Below are 20,660 nucleotides of genomic sequence, written 5' to 3'. Positions count from 1 at the left end.
CACCTCCGGATGATATAGAAGAGGCATCATAGACACCATGAAAAGAGCTATTCGCCGGCACCGGAGGGAGGCGAGAAAGGAGACCAAGATAGCAAGCCCTGGGGCGGGCCGCTCTCCCTCTCCAGCACGGCAACAACCACCGCTCCCAACAGCCACAGCAAACCCCGCAAAGGGAGCAACCGCCCTGCAGCACCATGCTGACCAATTTGCAGTCCCTTCCATGCTGGTGGAGAGACACTTGTTGACTCTGCCAATACCAGGATCACCTGGCAGCCAAGATGCAGCACCTCCGGCACCACCCGGTGGCATGGAGGTCTACACTAGTTCCAGACTGGTGCTGAGACCACTTTCCAGGGGCAAGCCTATCCTGATCGCTTCACCTGCGACATCGCTGCGGCACTGTTCCCCAGCACCAGGAGAATCGGCACCACCGTGGTCTCCCTGCTCCTCGTCGCTCCTGGTCCTCTTCAAGGTCGGACTCAGGACCCTGTTCCGTGCACCGACGGGACTGTCGGCGCTACAAACACCACTCCCCGTGCCCATCGGTGACTGGGAGCACCAGGTGCAATGTTGTCACAGAGCGCCTGGCCCCGGGATCCATGGGGATCGATTCCCACGCAGTGGCCTTTCTGGAACCCTGGGGCTTTCCCCTGAGTCAAAGCTCTAGCTCGTGGTGCTCCTACTCAGTCATATAAGAGAGTAGGGCGCCGTGGTGCTGCACCGAGGGACCCCAGAAGCATCAGCTGGTACACATGGAGAGGGCTGGCCCCGGTACCAAGCCGGTCACTGGACTCAGCACACAACCCGGTGCACAATCCGGTACCGAAGTCAGTGCCAATCAGCAGGCACAGGTGCCCCAGGCAGAGGAAGAGCTGGAGGTGGGGACAGCTTTTCGTGCCCTTTCCTCTTCTTCGTCACCAGAGGAAGAAGTGGTGTCAAAGGGGTTGTCTCCTTCTCAGGACGATTTAAGGGCCCACCAGGACTTACTGAAGCGGGTGGCCTCCAATCTGGGCTTACAGGCAAAGGCCATCGAGTAACCATCCCAACGTTTCTTGGACTTCCTGGCAGCAACAATGCCTGCAAGAGTCACCCTTCCACTGCATGAGGCAATTATGAAGTCCATCAAGGTCCTCTGGCAGACCCCACCCACTGCCAAGAGAACTGAGCAGAAATACTTTGTGCCTGCCCAGGGCTCTGAATTTTTATTTTCTCCCCCTCCCCCTGGATCACTCATGGTGGCAGCCACCAACGAGAGGGACCCTCAGGGCCAGACGGGACATACATTAAGGGCAAAAGACCCCCAAAAGTTGGACCTGCTTGGGAGGAAAGCGTATTCAACGGGAGGTCTTCAACTTCACATAACAAACCAGCAGGCTCTGGTGGGTCACTATGATTTTAATATGTGGGAGACGATGAGCAGATTTAAAGACAGACTCCCCCAGGACAATCAGCAGGAGTTCTTGTGGATGAGGGCAAGTCGGTTGTCAGAGCCTCCCTGCAAGCAGCCTGGATGCGGCTGATTCTGCTGCTCAGGAGCTCACGCTTACAGACATCCTGGCTCCCGCAGGAGGTTCAGCAGACTTTGCAGGACTTGCCCTTTGAAAGCCCTTCGCTCTTTTCAGAACAAACTGATGCGAGGCTCCACAGCTTTAAATACTCCAGGATGATACTGAAGTCCTTCGGGTTGCACAACCCTGTGTAGCCTAGGAGACCATATAGGCCCCAGCAATATGGCTGCTACTTCCCCCAGCAGCCACGTCATGATTAGAGGAGGAGAAGGAACAGGGGGTTCGCACACAGGCCACCTCCATCCTCCTCCTCCACAAGGCCTTCTCAATCAGTCCTACGCCACTCAGGCAACTCGAGACACTTGTTTTGATGAGGTGCTCGAGGACGGCATACCAAACCCACAGCTCCAGGATCCGTCCCCTATCTTCTCCAACCGCCTTTCCCACTTCCTCAAGGCCTGGGAACGGGTTACTTCCGACCGCTGGGTATTGAGTACAGTAGAGTTGGGGTATACCCTCCAGTTTATTTCTACCCCTTCTTCCCATCCAGCTTCCCCATCCCTCTTCAGGAACACTTCTCATGAGCTTCTGCTAGAGCAAGAAGTGCAATCGCTTCTCCGGATGGGAGCCGTGGAAGAAGTTCCACTACAGCTAAGGGGAAAGGGGTTCTATTCCCACTACTTTCTGATCCCCAAAGCCAAGGGATCTCAGACAGATCCTAGATCTGCGTGGACTCAACTGATACCTAGAAAAGCTGAAGTTCTGCATGGTCTCCCTGGTGTCCATCATCCCGTCTCTAGATCCGGGGGATTGGTATGCCGCCCTTGACTTGCATGACCCAGAGTCCCGGGGGAGCCAACTGAAGTCACTCACTTAGGGTGAACTGAAAAGAATGGGGCAGACAATCCCCAAAGCTGGTGGATCTTCCAGTACTTAGATTCACCAAGCCAGCACAAAACAGCCTCTGTAATACCTCTCTGGTTACCCAGAAGCCAATAACACGGTTCCCTTAAAGTAACCCAGCCTCAGGCCTCAACCCAGACAACCAAGTCAAATATGATGAGGATTACTGAAAATCTTATTCATCATATAAAAAAGTTCTACCAATCCCAAAGGAACAGACACATTACCTCCCAGGTTAATGAATATTCCAGATCTTATCTAAATACACGCTTACAGCCAATTCTTATTAATTAAACTAAAATTTATTAAAAAATAAAAGAGAGAGTATTGGTTAAAAGATCAATATACATACAGACATGAGTACAGTTCTTGAGATTCAGATTCATAGTATAAATGGTGATCTTTGTCGTTGCAAAGAGTTCTTTCAGAAATAGTCCATAGGTTATAGTCCAATGTTCATAGTCAGGGTGATTCCAGGTTAGGACTGGAGATCTCAGTCTTGGGCGTAAGCTTAACTGCATGAAGCATCACGCAGATCTGAGATAAAAAGGGTTGGAACCCAAGGCATCTTTATACAGTTTCAGGCCTTCATGTGACAGCTCAGAGTCCTTAGGTGAACAATAGGCACTCATATGGACTTTGAAGTGGACCCATTTCCTAAGCATCGAGGGTAATTATCTATACAGATTAACATAAGGCAATTGCTTGTTTTCCATCATTCTCAGGTGGTTTGCTGTACATTTCAAAGAGAGACGAACACAGCAATATCCATGTTTACAGTTCATTTAAATGTTAATATTCCCGTTTGATCTCTGAATCAATAGCTATTGTGACAGCAGGAACTGTCTGTTTACATGGCTAACATTTTACAAGCTATAAGTAATCACATACAATTAGTATCACCTCCAATTCTCTAACAATACAGGTTTGCATTTCAAAGTTCTAGCCTATCTAGCATGGAATGGCCCTAATTACAATTTGCATACTTTTCTAACATGTCTCTAAAGGTTGAATGATCCTGCAGGATGCTTAACCCTTTTCTGGCCATGAATCACACTTTGTATAAGTTTTGTTGCAATTATATAACAATGGTAGCAACAATGATTTGCATGGTCATATTTTAATCAAATACTGTACAACTTGAATGCATATTTCCACATCTTGATATTTCAGGGCCACAGAAGATTTCTCAGGTTTGTGGTGAACCACGGGCATCACCAGTTTGCAGCCCTGCCATTCAGTCTTTCAGCCGCTCTGTGAGTCTTCACCAAGTGAATGGCAGTGATAGCAGCATTTCTGAGGAAAAGAGGAGTCCACGTGTTCCTGTGTTTGGACAACTGACTCATCAAAGGCCGGTCCCCAGTGCAAGTGGAGTCCGACATTGCACTCATACAATCAACCTTCCAAAAGTTGAGTCTTCTGATAAACGTTCAGAAGTCAACCCTAACGCCTGTTCAAAGAATAGAGTTCATTGGGGCATTTCTTGGCTTGACGTTGGCAAGAGCCCATCTTCTGGAGGACCGTTTCTGATCAATCTCATCATTAATACGCTCCCTGCAGGCACATCTGACTACGACCGTTAGAATGTGTTTAAGCCTACTTCCTGCACATACATAGTACAGCATGCAAGGCTGAGATTCAGACCTCTCCAGGCCCGGCTGGGCACAGTGTACTCCCTTTCCAGACATCATCTGGACAGGGTCCTCAGTGTGCCACCTCAAGGCCTCAACTCCCTGGAGTGGTGGTTAGTCCACAGGGTGCTATGTAAGGAAGTGTCCTTCACAAGGTGTCAACTGTCCGCACATTTGGTCTCCAATGCCTCAGTGCTAGGTTGGAGAGCCCACCTAAGACATCTCAGGACACAAGATCTGTGGTCCCAAGAGGAACTTTCGGTCCACATCAATATCAGGGAACTCAGAGCTGTCTGCCTAGCTTGTCAGGCGTTCCTGCCCCATATTACAAACAAAACAATCTCAGTTCTCAAGGACAATATATCAACCATGTGTTACATCAACAGACAAGGTGGGGCCTACTCGTCCCATCTTTGTTGAGCGGCGACTCGTCTATGGGAATTCTTCATCACTCATGTGATCAAGCGTCAAGCAGCTTATCTACCGGGCGTACAAAACCAGCTCACAGATCACCTCAGCAGGTTCTTTTCCACTCACTACGAGTGGTCCCTTCGCCCGGATGTCGCCTGGGACATCTTCCGCAGGTGGGGTCTTTGCCACTTGCGCCAACAGGAAGTGTCAACAATTCTGCTCCCTGAGGGGCTACAGCCCGGGGTCCATCACAAATGCCTTCCTGCTAACGTGGTCATCCTACCAGTTTTATGCTTTTGCACCCATCCCTTTGATTCACAAGTTGCTGACAAAGATCAAGCAGGACTGGGCCCGAGTTATTCTAATAGCCCTGGCTTGGCCCAGACAGCACTGGTACACCACACTCGTTCGGCTGTCCGTGGAGGTACCAGTCAGCCTGCTACTCCACCCAGACCTGATCTCCCAGGACCCTGGGCAACTGTTCTACCCGAACGTCAGTGTCTTGCATCTGAAAGCTTGGAATCTTCATGGATAAACTCCGATGAGCGAGTTTGTTTGGAGCAGGTGCGTAAAGTCCTCCTGGGCAGCAGAAAACCCTCCATGAGGGCAACTTACTGGACTAAGTGGAAGCATTTCTCCCTCTGGTCTTCCCAACATGGAGTGTCCCCTCTGGAGGCTTCACCACAGCTCATCTTGGACTACCTCTTATCTCTGAAGGAGCAGGGCCTCGCCCTCTCCTCAATCAAGGTCCACCTGGCAGCCGTCTTGGCATTCCACCCAAAAATAGACAATAGGTGAGTCTTCTCACATGAGCCGGTAATTCGCTTCTTTAAAGGCCTAGAGAGAATATTCCCACAGATAAGGGATCCATCCCCCGCATGGGATCTGAATCTCGTCCTTTCGAAATTGACGGGGCTGCCCTTCAAGCCACTAACAACATGTTCACTGCTGCACCTGTCTTGGAAGGTGGCGTTTCTAGTGGCAATCACCTTGGCCAGGAGAGTGTCGGAGATCCAAGCCCTCACAGCGGAGCCTCTTTGTACAATCTTCTTTAAGGACAAGGTGCAGTTACTCCCACACCTGAGTTTCCTTCCCAAGGTGGTGTCTCAGTTTCACTGCAACCAACCCATTTTTCTCATCATTTTTACACTAAACTGCATGCAAATGGGGAGGAACAACACTTGCATTCCTTGGACGTTAGACGAGCCCTGGCGTTTTATATTGAAAGGGCCAAACCGTTCCGTAAGTCTCCGCAACTCTTCATACAATAGTCAAAAGGATGAAGGGGCTCCCCATCTCGGCTCAAAGAATCTCGTTGTGGATAATGTCCTGTATCAAAGCATGTTACGACCTTGCAGGTGTTCCCCGTCCGTCAAACCTGACTTCTCATTCTACGAGGTCCCAAGCCTCGGCGGCGGCTTTCCTGGCCCAAGTCCTTATTCAGGATATCTGTAGGGCAGCAACCTGGTCCTCGGTACATACTTTTTTCTACACACTTCAGAGTAGCAGCCGTGTTAGTCTGTATCCGCAAAAAGAACGGTCTCTAAGGTGCCACAAGTACTCCTGTTCTTTTTACACACTATGTCATTACTCAACAGGCCAGAGATGATGCGCAGCTTGGCCAAGCAATGCTACAGTCAGCTTGCCCTTGAACTCCGAGCCCAATTTGAATGGACATGTGCAAGCACCTGAAGAAGAAAAAACGGTTACTAACCTTTCTGTAACTGTTGTTCTTCGAGATGTGTTGCACGTGTCCATTCCAAGACTGACCCACTGTCCCCGTTCTCGGAGTGGCTGGTAAGAAGAAACTGAGGTGCATGGGCCACCGGGGGCACCAGAGCCAACCTGACGGATACCACTAGGGGTAAAAATTTCCGATAGCTGTGCTCTGGGCACGCACACACCCAAATCGGAATGGACATGTGCAACACATCTCGAAGAACAACAGTTATGGAAAGGTTAGTAACAGTTTTATTTGCACACTGTTCAGTGCCAAAGCGGTGCTAGCTATATCACTTAACCACTAACACTGCTTTTCTTACCAGCCTGGCTCCAATGTGTGACTGATGCTGCTGTTTATATCCCTGCTGAATTTGACATGGAGGAATCAGTGGGATTTGCGCTCTCTTTAACTACGTGTTAGTTTGATGCCCTGAGCCAAACTCATCCCTGATGTAACTCCATTGAAGTTAGTGGGCCAAATTCATCCCCTTTCATACAACCAGTGTGAGATAGATTGGATTTATGCCCATACCCATAATATCCATCTCGTCATTGGCATCACTGGCCATTCTTTTTAAAGTGGCTATCACTCTGCTATTCACAGGGGTTACAAACCGCACACCAGGCCAGTTCAAAGCACTTGCTCATACAATGTCTAGATAAAGATGCACCACACATGAATGTCAGCAGAGACTTTTGTTTCTGTAAAGGAAAGACAACTGCAGCTGTCACCTTGGCCAAACACTACAGTGCTGCCTGCCTATCCATCGACGCTGTGGTGCTGGAAGCCCTCTCCGACAGGAGCAGTTCCGCGGGGCTTCGCGCACGGGAGCTGTGCATCAGGGCCGCCATTGAGCAGGCACATCGGGAGTCAGAGGAAGCTGGTAAGGGCTCAGACCTTCAGCAGCACAAAGGCTGGACAGCCGTGCTGCACAGAAATGCTGGGCATGACCCCAGCACAATTTCGATCATATGGCCTTGCCATCCCCTCCCTTCATTTTCTCCCTCTAGTGCATTGTCGTGAAGACTTTTCAGCAACCCACGGGGGCTCTTGGTAACCTCAGGGGTGGGTGGAGGGAGCTTTGATGTGTCTGGGTATGAAATCCCCTGGGGAGCTCCACAGATGGTAGAAGCTGGAGCATAAAGTGATCTTCTCAGTTCGCGGTTCGATCACCGCCGCTAGTTGAATAGCAGTGCTGGACAATAACGGATCTCTAGCCTTGGAATCAAGAAGAATATAAGGGTTCAGAGGTGCCGAATCCCCTGTAATGCGAAGTCCAACTTGCAGTCTATAATGTCTCTTGCCTGTTAAAAATCTCTCTTTCTCTGGTGTTAGTACCTAGGCATTTCATTCCATTGTGATGCTCTGGATGTATTCCGTTTCATAATAGAGGCAAAACACTCTGGTGCTTTTCTAAGAGATTGCCCTAATTCATGGGTGGTTACAGCCACTCTGCCCAGGCTTCATGCTATGATCATCCAGAAATGCTTTTCCTGATATCTTGTTGCTGAAGTTGAAGTCCCCTGCAGTGCCCATTAAGATCCAAAATGATTGGCTTGAAAAGATAGTGATGTAATGAGCATGGGGTGTGTGAAACACAATCCCCCAGGTCAGTTATACAGCGAGTTATATTAAAATACAAATGGATTCATTTCACATCTTTGAAGGTTTTGTGCAAAGAAGTTGCTCCTGCAAATTCTCTCAGTTAGACTCCTGCTCCTAGGTCCCGTGCCCTTCCCCTGGGACCTGGCGAGCTGCGTACACTAGCAAGCTTGGAGCTGGCAGCCTGAGGGTGTTGCTCACCCTCACGGGGTCCTGCTTTGAGGACTAAAATCCCAAGCAGAGGGACAAGGAGACCCCCAGGCTAGAGAGGGTTAATAGGAATGATTTTCATGACTGTTTTTGTGCCCAAACGTGGTGCAGGCAAGAGGTGCTGCATTGACAGCCCTGGAGAACAAAGCCTTGGAACAGATACAGCATAAGCAGCGCCAGCTGCTGTGAAAGGCCTTTATGTGTGCTAACCCGTTTGTCATGGGCTTTGCTTTGGGGCACAGCTCCTGTCCACTTGGTGGAGCACTGGCCTCTGTTCCTTGCTTCTTGGGGCAGACGGATGAGTGGTTTAGTTCTAAGAAATAGTCATGTTAATCCCTCTACCCTGAGTTCTGCTCCTCATGGTGCAGTGGGGGAAAGGGTATTGATTTAGATTTTTCTGTTCTGCTGTCCATCTCCCTGGACAAACAATGAATGACAGAGCCACTTGCAATTGAGTCCTGGTCTCGCTGGAGTCAATGACAGTCTGACAGAGGATCATTCATTTATTTGCTTGACGTCGGTATTTCTCTCTCTACGCAGCTTTTATAACTGCCCGTCACCATAGCATTTGAGCACTAAAAGTCTCTGGCCGTAGAACCCACGTATCCTCTTTTGCACTTTCCCTTGACAGTGACAGAAACGTGGGCAGGAATGTGTGTTCTGTGCAATCAGATATGACCCCTGGTGCTAATGGCCAGCTTGTGCCTGAATGGCCTAATCCATTCTGGAGCTCCAGCTCCTGGGGAAGGTACGTGCTGTGCTGCGTCCCTTGGGAGAGTGCGGCATGCTCCCCCCTTTGTCTGGTCAGCTCCACTGGCAGGCAAAGGCAGGATGCCAGCAGGTTCAGCTCCAGTGACTTGGATTAAGAAGGGTGTTCATCCCTGGCAGTTTGAGGAACGCTAACTGCTGTAGTCAGTCTTCTGCGGATTGGATCCCCCTGAGGCTGAACTCCTCTTTCATCCTAGCAGGTCAGTCTTCCGAGGGCTCTGCAGGGCAGACAGCTCTGAGCACAAGACTGAGCGTTGAGGCTTTGGCCAAGCATACCACGGAGGGTAGCCAGCCGAGCTCCGAGACCAAAACCGGGCCACAGTCCATCACCTCCAAGGGCTACAGGGGCAGCACAGGAACAGGCAAGGGGAAGTCAGAAGGCCATGCCTCGCAGGCACAGAAGCAGCAGCACCAATCGGATCAAACCGGATCACAGGTGAAAGCGAATTCACATCAGTAAACAGATGGGATTAGCCCATCGCTCTTCTAAGAGGGTGTGAGAAACTATGACTCCTGCACTGGAGCTGCACTGGCCCAGTGGGTTCCTGCCCTGGGCTTTCATCTCTGCTGACTTAGGGTTTCGACCTGTGTACTCACAAGTACAAATCAGCCAGGTGGTCTTGTTCTAGTCTCTAGTGGGGCTTAGTCCAGGTGATAAAAGCACTATTGAATTAGGCAAAGTTAGCTACTCGAGAGACCTGGGGCTGGGAGGACTCTTGCGCTGGGAGTGAGGGCTGAGGTGCCTCTCCAAGGGTTTGATGGGGGTTAGTTGTTTGTTAAGCACCAGCAATGTGCGCACACGTCCTGAAGAGTTTTTATTCTGCGTGTTGGTGCAGAGCTGGCTCAGAGTGTTCTCTGTGTTAGTGCAGTGAGGTGTCAGCGTTGTCATGCTCAGCTTTTATAGCAAGAATAACTGAGGCTCAGAGAAGTTTGAAGGTCCAAATTTTCAAGTGTGGCCTCTAATTTTGGTAGCCACCATTTTTGAGTGCTCAGCTCTGGACACCTGGGGTCTGAGCACCCCCATGCCAGCTGAAGTCAGTGGGTGAGTGCGTGCTGCGTAGCTCTCCAATTCAGGTCTGAGGGACATGGAGCTAAGTCTGTAGACCTGGGCTCTGAGAGTCGCTGCCACGGGCTGCTGCTTGCCATGCAGACATTTTCCCCATTACTCAGAGAGTTAAGTGCACCCAGGTTAACCTGAGGTGCATCAGTCATTCCCCCTTGTGGAGCTGGGCGCCTGACCCCTTTGGAGGGCCAGCCACTCTCTGACAGTTGGGCACCCATAAACCAAAGCACCCAAAATGAGAGGGCCCTATTGAAAACGTGTCTCTTCATGTCTTGCCCGAGGTGACACGGCAAATCAGTGGGAGAATGAGGACTAGGCCCAGGTCTCCAGTGTCCCAGTCCAGTACCCCGGGTACAGACACCCTACACAGGCAGTAGCACCTGCATTTTTTTTAATAAATATGTAGGTTGAGACATAAAAAAAATGCATGGTCTGGATCCTGAGAGAGCTTACGGAGGGAGAAGTCCCTACACTCCCCCAGACTGCAGGACTGCGATTGTCCCTAGCCCTTGCCTACTCACGGGAAGAAAATTCCTCCCTTCCTGAGCCCCCTTACCATGGCCATGGACTGAGCAGCAGCCTCACAACTCAAGAACTCACAACACTAAGCCTGGAGGGAAGTGGGTGCTCAACGGTTGGAAGGCCGTACTCCAAGTGTAGTTATCAATCCCCAGGCTGGACAAACACCTGCCAGGGCTGGTCTAAGTTTTCCTTGGTCCTGCCTCCGCACAGAAGGCTGAGCTTGATGACCTCCTGAGGAGCCTTCCAGTCCTATGACTTCTGGGCTACTTTGCACCATTAGCATGTGACAGCAGTCTGAGCTGGTGGGGTGAAGGGGCTGATGTGATGGGCAGAAGAAATGAGTTTAGTCTCCAGAGGAATTGTACGGGTTTTTCTGAAGCATGTTTTCCCTTGGGGTGGTGAATGCTGCAGGTTCCTCCCAGCCCTATTCCCAGTGCTCCTATCCAGCGACGGCTCAGCATCAGTGCCAGCATGGCAGGAGAATCAGGCCTGATGAGCTGCATGCTTCCCGAGGAGTTACTGGTGGAGATCCTTTCCGAGAGGATGCAGGTATGGCAGGTGCTCCCCTGGGCAGAAGGAAACGCTGGTCATGAAGCTTGGTGTGTCGGGTGAGGATGTTTGTGCGAAGGGATGGGGAATGTGGTGTTGTCAAGGTTTGATTTAAATGATAGGTTAAGGCAATGGAGAGACAGGCCAGGGCAGTAAGGGGCACAGAGAGAGAAATATGCAGAGAAAATCAAAACAGGTGGAGATGTGCTGTTGATCTGCTCTAGCTCAACCAGAAATGTTGAACTTGGTGGCGGAGTCAGTGGGTGAGCTTGGTGATCAGAGTGGTCCCTTCAGGCCTTGGAATCTGTGACTATTTCAGATATTTGGGGATAGTGCTTGCTAATATGTTTTTACATCAGAACAGTTTTATTTGCTGATGAGAATACTGTGTACTCATTAGGATGGATTTATGCCCTTTGTGTTCCACATTCACAGCTGAGTGACTGCTATCAGGGCGTGGTGTTTGATGGACTAGAAACACTCTTTGCCCGCAATATGCCTTCTGCTCTCCTTTGCCTGCTCAAAGCAATCAACAACCGGCGTTACATTTACATGGTGAACCTGTTCCAGGATTATGCTGCCATGAAGGCTAGGGAGAAGGCCAAGAAAGAGCAGGAAGGTGAGAAGGATTCTTCAGTGAACCCTCTGACACTCACACCTCTACATGTCTGTGTGTCTGTCTAGGCATTTCTAATACTGGCTGTCAGAAAACCGGGGGGATTTTTCCACCTCAGAAAATTTTCACCAAAACAAAAAAAATTTTCATCTGCATTTTCAACAGAAAATTTTGATTTTTGCGGGGTGAAAATTCAGATACCAAAATATTTCAATTTGGAAGTGTTACCATGGAGCCTCATGGGAGTTGTAGCTCAGGTACCTCGTGCTCCTATTCTCGTTTATAGGCCAGGGTCCCTGTCAGACTTCATCTCCCGTGATGCATCACAATCTCTCCTTTTGGAGACGGGAGGCAGTGCATCATGGGTATCCCTGGATGTGGTGTGTAATGGGAGATGCAGTCCAGTTCAGAATCCTGTCCCTTAAAGGCAAATGGGGACACAAGGTAACCAAGCTACAACTCCCATGAAGCACTGTGGCAGAATATACAAACTGAAATAGTTCCATTTTTGGGCATTTGGGTTTTTGACAAAATTGAAATTTCCTGCAGAAAGCAGACACTTTTTCCTGCAGAAAGCAGACACTTTTCTCAGAATGTTTTGGTTAGTCCTAAACCCAGTTTTCCACTGAAGAACAGTTTCAACAGAAATTTTTCGACCAGTCCTAATTTCTAGAGTGCCTATCACCATATCTAGGCAGCAATACAAGCTAACAACCAGGACCCCCCTTTTTGGTCATTTCACACAAGTTACTGCAGCTTTTCACACCTGTATTCACATGATTTTAAATAGCACTCGAAAGGGTGCTTTATCCTTGGGCAGAGACACAGAAGGGATACAGCTTTGTTTGAAAGAAAAAATCTAGCTTCACCGGTGGAAGGCTGTCCTGGCAGCTCGGGGCAGATGCGGGGCGGTCACTGCCAGCAGTGCAGCCAATGGGGAGCAGCACAGGCCTGGCTGAGAGACTGGCAGGGAAACAGGGTGTAGGTGGACTGGCTTCCAGGAGTCAAAGGGCTGCTAAGCCTAACAGGGGAGCTGTTTTTAGGGGCGTATACTCACAGCCCCCTAGTGTGCTGAGGACACTGGCAGTTGGAATGGGGAAGAGAAATTCTCATGGAAGAGATCGGCACAGTCCAGGTGCCTGGGATGAATCTGAGCTCTGGCTCTGTTTTGGGGGTAGCTATGCAGCTTGCATCAGGATCATCAAGTAGGTCTGACTCTCCTATGGATTCTTTGGGTTCCTGCTGAGGCTGGGTCTCCTGGGACAGCCCATTCACATAGTTATATGGGTAGAACCTGCTGCCCTCCCTCCCATAGCACCTGTAGTTTTAGAGCCAAAGCTGCCCCGGGATCCAGCTTCACAATGCACAAAATACAGTGGGGCCAGCATTGTAGGACTCACAGGATCTGTCTACACTGAGTGCAAGCCCAGGGCTGGCAGAATTCGAGTCAGCAGACCCAGGGGGTGTTAACCTAGAGCTTGAGCAGCTACACCCATGTGTAACCCCAGGGTAGGAATTGTTGAACCCTGGGCCCCTACACTGCATTATGCAGGCTCCAGTCCAGCCCCCATCTCCCAGACTTCCTAGCGCTCTCCAAAACGTGGCCACTCGGGCCCTTTGCTCGTGGTGCAGTGTGGGGAAACTTGACAGTCCAGAGGTCACAGAGAGTCGGCCCATGGGATTGTGGGATACTATTGGCGGATTCCCAAAGCACGAGTCCAGTGGGGCTGCATCTGTGCTGCGAAGCAAGAGGGCTTGAACCCTGGGTCCCAGCTTGACTCAGGCTCGGACCCTCGACCCCCATGGGGTCCTGGGAGTCTGGGTCTGAGCCCTGGTTTAGCATGATTTGTGTGTGGACGGAAGAGGGTAAAGCCTGAGTTCAAGCTCTGGGCTTACACTTCAGTGTAGACGTACGAGACCCCCTGCCTCCAGCACCTAACTCAGTGCCTGCTAATCGGAGCAGGGACACACACCAGCTGGCACCAGCAGGAGGGCCTGTCCTGAGCCCTGAGCTATGATTTCAGCCGGTGCATTTCTCTGTTTGGCTGCATGACAGAACAGGAACAGAAAGACGCCATTGCGAGGGAAAAGGCTCGTCTCCAGGAGATGGATGAGGAAGAGTACGACGCTCTCACTGAGGAGCAGAAAATTCAGTTTGATAATGAACTGCTCCAAGCGCTACGGGAGCGGAAGAAGAGGTGTGTGAACTGTCCCTGGACAGCTGCCTGGGAGTGTTGCGCCAACCTCCACCTGGGACACTTCTGGGCTTGCCTGTTGTTTCTTTTCCTGCACCGTGCACTGGCACTACCCACTTTTCAGTGGGTTTGTCTGGTTTTATCAAGCAGGAGTCGTGGTTCTGAGCAGGGGTGAGTGGGATGGCGGGAAGAGTAGCTCAGAAGCAGCAGCAGGAAGTTCTGTTTCTCCTCAGTGGTTCAGGAAGTGGGAGGAGTAGCTCACAGGAGGTGACGGAGCCTCTGCTCTCACATAGTCGGAGACTCGTAAGGACCAAATGACTCCCCTGCTTTTACCCATTGTGTAGGTTGGTGGCCAGAGGATAGTGTGCTGGATTGGGACTTGGGAGACCTGAGTTCTAGTCTTGGCTCTGCTGCTGGGTGACCTTGGCAAGTGACTTCCCCTCTCTGTGCCTCAGTTTCTCCATCTGTAAAATAGTGATAATGATACTGACATTCCTGTGTGAAGCACTTTGAGAAGTGCTGCATAAAACTACATATTATTGTACTTTAACAACCCTAAATTAAGGACAACACTGAAAATTCAACTGTAACTCTTCTAGAGACACAAAAAGCTCCTCCTATTCCTTGAAAATCACATTTGAACTATACTGGCTCAGTTTTGCTATTATTTCACAGTAGATAAGTCCTTACAATGCTATTTGCATAGTACCCCCCTCATTGACTTAATATGCGTAGTGGCACTGGCCATAAATATTAACTGTAGCCAAAGGGGTGTGAGATAGAGAATTAGGTTCTGATTCAGATAATCAACCTTATTCAGTAGGGGCGCTTATGCATATGGTTAACTTTAAGCATGTATTTAAGTCCCATTTAAGTCAGTGGGACTTACGGTCATGCTTAAAGTTAGGTACATACTTGAGTGCTTTCCTCAGTTGAGGCCAAATTTTGTTTCCCCAGAAAGAAGAAGAAAAATCAATGTGTTTGTTTTTAAATTGACGTGAGCTCAGTTATATATTGTGTGGGCTTCCAAGTGAAGGGCTGCATTATTGACCTGGAAGCTCTGCAGAATACAGGAGGTGAGACTAGATGATCGGATGGTCCCTTTTGGCCTGAGAACTATGGAGCAAGACCTCAAGCTCAGACTGGTGTTCTAAGAGCAGAGATTTCCCAGGGCTGCAGCAGAGCTGAGAGTTTATGCTGAGTGAGTTTTCTGTCTGCTTTGCTGAAGGGAGCTGGAGAAGTTGGCTCGAGAGCTCGAGGAAAAGAGGCACCAGCAGGAATTGGAGCGCTTGCGAGAGGAAGAAGAGATGAGGAAGAAGACCAAGCGGTGGAAGAGAGAGTCTGGAAAAGACAAAGATGAGGCCTTGGGAAAGAAAAGCCAGCTGGGAGGCAAACAGGTATGTGGTTCTGCTAATAAAGGTGTTTAAGACTGCCTCTGCCCTGACCCTGTCATGGGACACAAGCCAGCACCATAGCAGCTGGAGGTTCAATCATATGTAATTTGCTAGGCCAGGGAATCAGTAGCTAGTGATGAATATATTACATGGGTCTGTTCTTGAAGGCTGTTGGGAAACTTCAGCTCATGCACGGCACGTGCTCGCTCAGTGCGTTTCCCCGTTGAAACATAGGTCACCTGGTCTCTATAGACCACACTGACTTCTAGTTCATTTCCAGGTTCAATTGCACTGGTTGGTTTTGACCTAGAAAGTGCATGTGCTTTTAGTCCCTGGTGTGTTGGAGTTGACCTTTCTTCTCATTTTGCATGGTGACATCTGATCTGCTCTTCGTGGCAAGCCATAGATTCATACAGCTTTGGGCTGGAAGCACTGGACAGCCCTCAGCTTCCCGCCATGGTCTTTACATTCAGGGTATGCTGCCAGGTCTGTACATTCACTAGAGCCTGATTGTCAGAGGTGCAGGGCACACACTCGTCCCATTGACTTCATTGAAGTCTCCTGCAGGAGAGAGTAATTTTGTCTGAAACCTGGGCTTGTCCAAACCACTACCCTCATTGCTGGCATCTCGAACTCAGATACAGGACAACGCAGTAGCCTTCCCATTAAGAAACGCTGAGGAGATCATCGTGCAGGGGATGTGATAGCCCTTGCACACTTGTTGTGGGAAGGTTCTGTATCAAATCAGCTAGATTGGAATCTCTTCGGGACAGGGCCCATCTCTTTGTTCTGTGTCTGTGCAGTGCCTAGCACAATGAAGTCCTGGTCCATGCCCATGGCTTCTAGGCACTACGCAGGGCCGGCTCCAGGCACCAGCCCACCAAGCTTGTGCTTGGGGCGGCACCTGGAGGGGGGCGGCGCGGCGCTCCGGCCGCCGGGGAGAGCGGGGCCACGGCCGGGCTCGCTGCCCTCCCCCCGGCGCTCTGGCCGCCCTCCCCCCCAGCGCCCTCCCCCCAGCCGCCCGGGGGGGAGAGGGGAGCCCCCGCTGGGGCTCGCCGCCCTCCCCCCGGGGCTCCGGCCACCCTCCTTCCCCCCCCCCCCGGGGGGGGGGGGCCGGAGGCTTTTTTGCCTGGGGTGGCAAAAAAGCCAGAGCCGGCCCTGGCACTACGGGAATACAAATATAATCTTACAAGCTATGAGTTAGTACTTACAAATGTTCCCTTCCTTTTCCATAATCCTGACCTCATAGGGTGCCAGTATCGCCACTGTCAATAGGTCAGACCTCAAGCTGAACGAAGGGGTGGAGAGGAAAGTGTCTGTGAGAGAGCGTCCAGATTCTGTGGCATGTGACAAGGAGGACAAGAAAAAGCGGAGCAAACTCATTCTGCCAGACGTCCTGCCACTCGGGCTGATGCCACCCCCGATCCCGGAGCAGGAGGAAACGGAAAAGGAGGTGGTAAGTGACAGTGAGAAGAACTTGACACAGAGGTTTAAAGTCTATGAGGCCGCACAGAGGGAAATTGTCCAGATTTTGTCACTCTGGGACCGGGTGCAGGGTGTCCAGCTGCCGCCCCCAGGCCTTGAGGAGACCCAGCATGAAGCAGAAGATCAGCGTCAGGCTCCGTCTGGCCGCAAGGGCCGGAAGGACAGGGAAAGGGAGCGTCAGGAAAGACTGGAGAAGGAGAGAGCCGAGAGAGAGCGGCTGGAAAAGGAGAGAGCTGAGAAGGAGCGCCTGGAAAAGCTAAAGGCACTGGCGGACTCTAAGGTGTCTGGGCTGGAGGGAGAAGGGGCAGAAGGAGCAGACAAAGACCAGGATGGAAAGAAAGACGTGGGGGTGCCATGCTTGGATTTCCATGTACTGAACTCAGAGGACACCAGTGGGAAGAGGATCTTGGAGAGTGGCAAGCTGCCGGAAGTAGAGCAGGTAAAACCACTGTCTCACATGGTGAGCAAGAGCACGTGTTACTGGGCTCTGGAGCACTCGCTCAGCCTAGGGTTGCAGTGGCCAAGCTCTAATGCATGGCTGTTTGTTACATACATTAGCTCCAGGCTCTGCAGCTGGGGGCTCAGTTTTGCAAGGTTCTGAGCACCTGCTGAGAGGTGGCGGGAGTTGAGGGAGCTCAGCACCTCGCAGGATTGGGCAAATCACAGCCTCTTTCTGCCTTGGGTTCCCTCCCTGTAAACTGGGGGTGATGATTCCCACTGTTAATAAAGGTTCAGCGCTGCATGTCTGAGAAGCACCTCAGACTGAATAAGTGCTAAGTGGGGTTATCCAGTATTATCGCCGTCTTTGTTCTTCCACTTCCATTTTCTTTTCCTCCTCTTCCTATTCCTCCTTTTTCATTCTCCTGCCATCCTCTTTCCTTTGTGTGTCTCTGCTTTCTCTCCTCTCCTCTCCTCTGGTCCTGCCCTCCTGGCTCCTCCCTTCTAATGGAGTTATCAGCACCACTGAGTTGGCGGCAAATGGCACAAGAGCCAGGCGGGCCATGGGGCCACAGTGCTGACATCTGTAACTTCCCAGGTAATTGACGAGGCGAAAGATTTCTTCCCAGAGTCATGCAGGAAGGATTTCCACAGGCTGGCCATGCTCTGGGGCTTTTCCACTACACTTATGCAGGGACCCACTATCACACCTGTCTCCTGGGTGGCAGTTTAACACTCCATTTCTCTCTGTAGAGGAAAGACGTGGAGGTTAATGATTAAGGCTATGATTTAGTCACGGGTATTTTTAATAAAAGTCATGGACAGCTCACGGACAATAAACAAAAAGTCCTGGCCCCTGATCTGTCCATGACTTGTACTATATTAATAGGCCTGACTAAACCTTAGGTATTCTGGAAGGGGCTCCGTGGCTGCTGCTCTGAGGGGGCGGGGGGACCTCTGGCATGCCACCGCTGCTGCTCAGGGCGGGGGGTGGCCTGGGGCCCCGTCGCTGAGGCCCCGGGGTGCGGGGCAGCTCGGGGCCCCGTCGCTGCTCCTTTGGGTTGGGGGTGGTTCAGGGCCCCGCTGCTGCTGCTCCGGGATGCGGGGCAGCTCGGGGCCCCGCCTCTGCTGCTGCTGGAGCGGGGGCGGCCCAGGGCACTGCTGCTGCTCCTGGACCGCTGCTCCAGGGCAGCACCCGGGACCAGCTGCCCGGGGCCACCTGAGCAGCTGAGGCGGCCCTGGGATCAGCTGCATGGGCCAGTGCAGAAATCACAGAGGTCCCAGAAAGTCACGGAATCCATGACTTCCGTGACCTCTGCGAAAGACTCGCAGCCTTATTAATGATGAATGAGGCATTAATGAAAGGCTTTCTCTCATGGCTTAGATCCTGGACGGCTTGGGGCTCGGTCCCTCAGGGCCACCCATCCCTCCGACCGCCTTTTTCTCCGTGATTCCCTACCCAGAGAAGCGGATAGCTCATGTGGCAGGAGAAGCCCTCAAGCACTTCACCTTCGTTGTGCCCGAAGATACAAATATGGATGAGGAAAAGAAGGATGCAGAGGGCAGTGCAGATGCTTCTGTCACTGTCCCTGTGGTGAAGGTACAGGGCTAAGTGGAAATGTTGCTTTGCAGAAGGTCCCGTGGTGATGGGAATGATCAGGCTGGTGAGCCGCAAGACCTGACCATAAAATGAAATTAGCAGCAGAGAAATGACATGTCCTGTGTCTAGGAAGATTTGGACTGACATCAGTCTCTGTGTTTGTATAGTGCGCTGCACAATGGGGTCCTGCTCCCTGACTGGGGTCCTGTGTGTTGTGGTAATAAAGAATAGTAAACATTAACGCCTACATTTTCTGAAAGGTGTGAGTGCTTGTGCACCTGATTTGCACACACTGTTACCATGACTTCACACACAGCTGGCCCGTGGCACTTCCAACCGGTCCGTCACACCGGCAGTTTTCCTGATCCCTGGCAGAGTCATGGTCATTGTGCATGCAGATTAGATGCACAGTTGGATGTGCATGTTTGTGAACATGTTAGCACCCACTGACCCTGACATTGCTAACTTCTAAAGAACCACAGCTCCCTTGTTTGCTTTGAGGGTTCGTGCTGGCTTGTGAACCTGAACTTGGGCCTTAGCTGATTTTAAAAAAACACCCTCTTTCCAATTTTCCTTTAAATAAAGACCCATTTTCAGTGCAGCTCAATTCAAAGCACAGGGGAAAATCAATGTCAGTCAGCAAAGAAGGGGAAGAAAAGCCTTTGAAAGACTGTTATAAAGCATGAAAAGCAGCAAACTAACAGACCCCATTGTTGTGGTTAGAATTGTACAGGCGTTTCACAAGGAGAGATTTCCTTGATGAAATAAAAAACAACAACAACAAAGGATCTAAATCCTACGCAGACAGAAGCCATTAAGCCAGTGCAGGTGGATGCTCATTACTTGTTATCTGTCCTGTTGAACACGCTGGAGGCCTTACCTCAGGGACGTAGGGCTAAGGCACACGGTGACCCTAAGCATGGACTCCTGCTGCTTAAACATGAGTGGGCACAAGCCTCCGTTCTTGGCCTTTCTTTCGTCTCAGCGCCGTTGCTCTTGGCTAGGCACTATTGCACCTTGGTAGAGTACTTTGCTGCCTCTCCTTTGGGGTCTCCTGAGCTATTTCTGACTGTCTTTTCCTGCCCTCGCACTGGGTTACAGGAAGAACAGATCACCCCAACCAGAGGCAGACTGAAGAAGGACAAAGCAGAGCCCAGCCGTGAGGCTCAGAAGGATAAGCGCAGCACAGGCCGCAAGAAGGGTCTTCAGGGGCCAGGCCCCGGAGCACTGGCACCACTGTCAGAGCTGGATCAAAGCAACTTGATTGGGGACCAATCCCAAGAAAAGATCCTCAGGTGAGTAACCAAGCAGCTTAGCCTGATGCATTCTAGCAGGGAGCCTGATTAGTACGAGCCATAGAGACTGGAGGCTGGTGATGTTCCTTCTGCCTTGGGGATTTTTAGGGGTCCCACCAGGCCACTCTGCTCACTCAGGACATGTCTCCGAGGCGTACTGAACAGCAGTGGGTGCTGCTCAAAGGAGACAGTGGATGATTCCATGTAGCAGGGAGGTGCTTAGGGCTCTTTCTTAGGGTAGCCAGGGATCTGGTTTTTGACCGGAACGCCCAGTCAAAAAGAGACCCTGGCAGCTCCGGTCAGCACTGCTGACCGGGCCATTGAAAGTCCGGTCGGCAGCGCAGTGGGGCTAAGGCAGGCTCCCTGCCTGCCCTGGCTCCACACAGCTCCTGGAAGCAGCGGCATGTCCCCCTCTGGCTCCTATACGTAGGTGCAGCCAGGGGGCTCCACACGCTGCCCCGGCCCAAACGCCGCCCCCGCAGCATCCAAGGGCTGGGAACCTGCGGATGGGGCAGTGAACAGAGCTGCCTGGCCGCACCTCCGTGTAGGAGCTGGAGCAGGGACATGCCACTGCTTCCAGGAGCTGCTTGAGGTGAGCGCTGCCCGAAGCCTGCACCCTGACCCCCTCCCACGCCCCAACCCCCTGCCCCAGCCCTGATCCCCCTCCCACCCTCCGAACCCCTCATTTCTGGGGCGGCAAAAAACGTAGAGCCGCCCCTGACTCCAGAGCCTGCACCCCCAGCCAGA

General features: G+C 51.3%; 1 protein-coding gene across 1 annotated transcript in view; it reads left to right on the top strand.

The window, feature by feature from the left end:
- The window catches only part of LOC113406944 (hydrocephalus-inducing protein homolog), a 359,446-nt gene that overhangs the window by 262,130 nt on the left and 76,656 nt on the right, over nt 1-20,660 (top strand). The window contains 9 exon segments of the mRNA XM_029912029.1: nt 6,886-7,059; nt 8,957-9,212; nt 10,764-10,890; nt 11,326-11,509; nt 13,563-13,704; nt 14,930-15,122; nt 16,345-17,019; nt 18,403-18,630; nt 19,720-19,913. Coding sequence (XP_029767889.1) covers nt 6,886-7,059; nt 8,957-9,212; nt 10,764-10,890; nt 11,326-11,509; nt 13,563-13,704; nt 14,930-15,122; nt 16,345-17,019; nt 18,403-18,630; nt 19,720-19,913 — 2,173 coding nt within the window.

The sequence above is a fragment of the Terrapene carolina genome, unplaced genomic scaffold (genome assembly GCF_002925995.2).
Source record: "Terrapene carolina triunguis isolate 2854851 unplaced genomic scaffold, T_m_triunguis-2.0 Scaffold166, whole genome shotgun sequence".
NCBI lineage: Eukaryota > Metazoa > Chordata > Testudines > Emydidae > Terrapene > Terrapene triunguis.
Note: the sequence above shows the minus strand (reverse complement) of the source record. Positions and strands in the feature narration are given on the sequence as shown.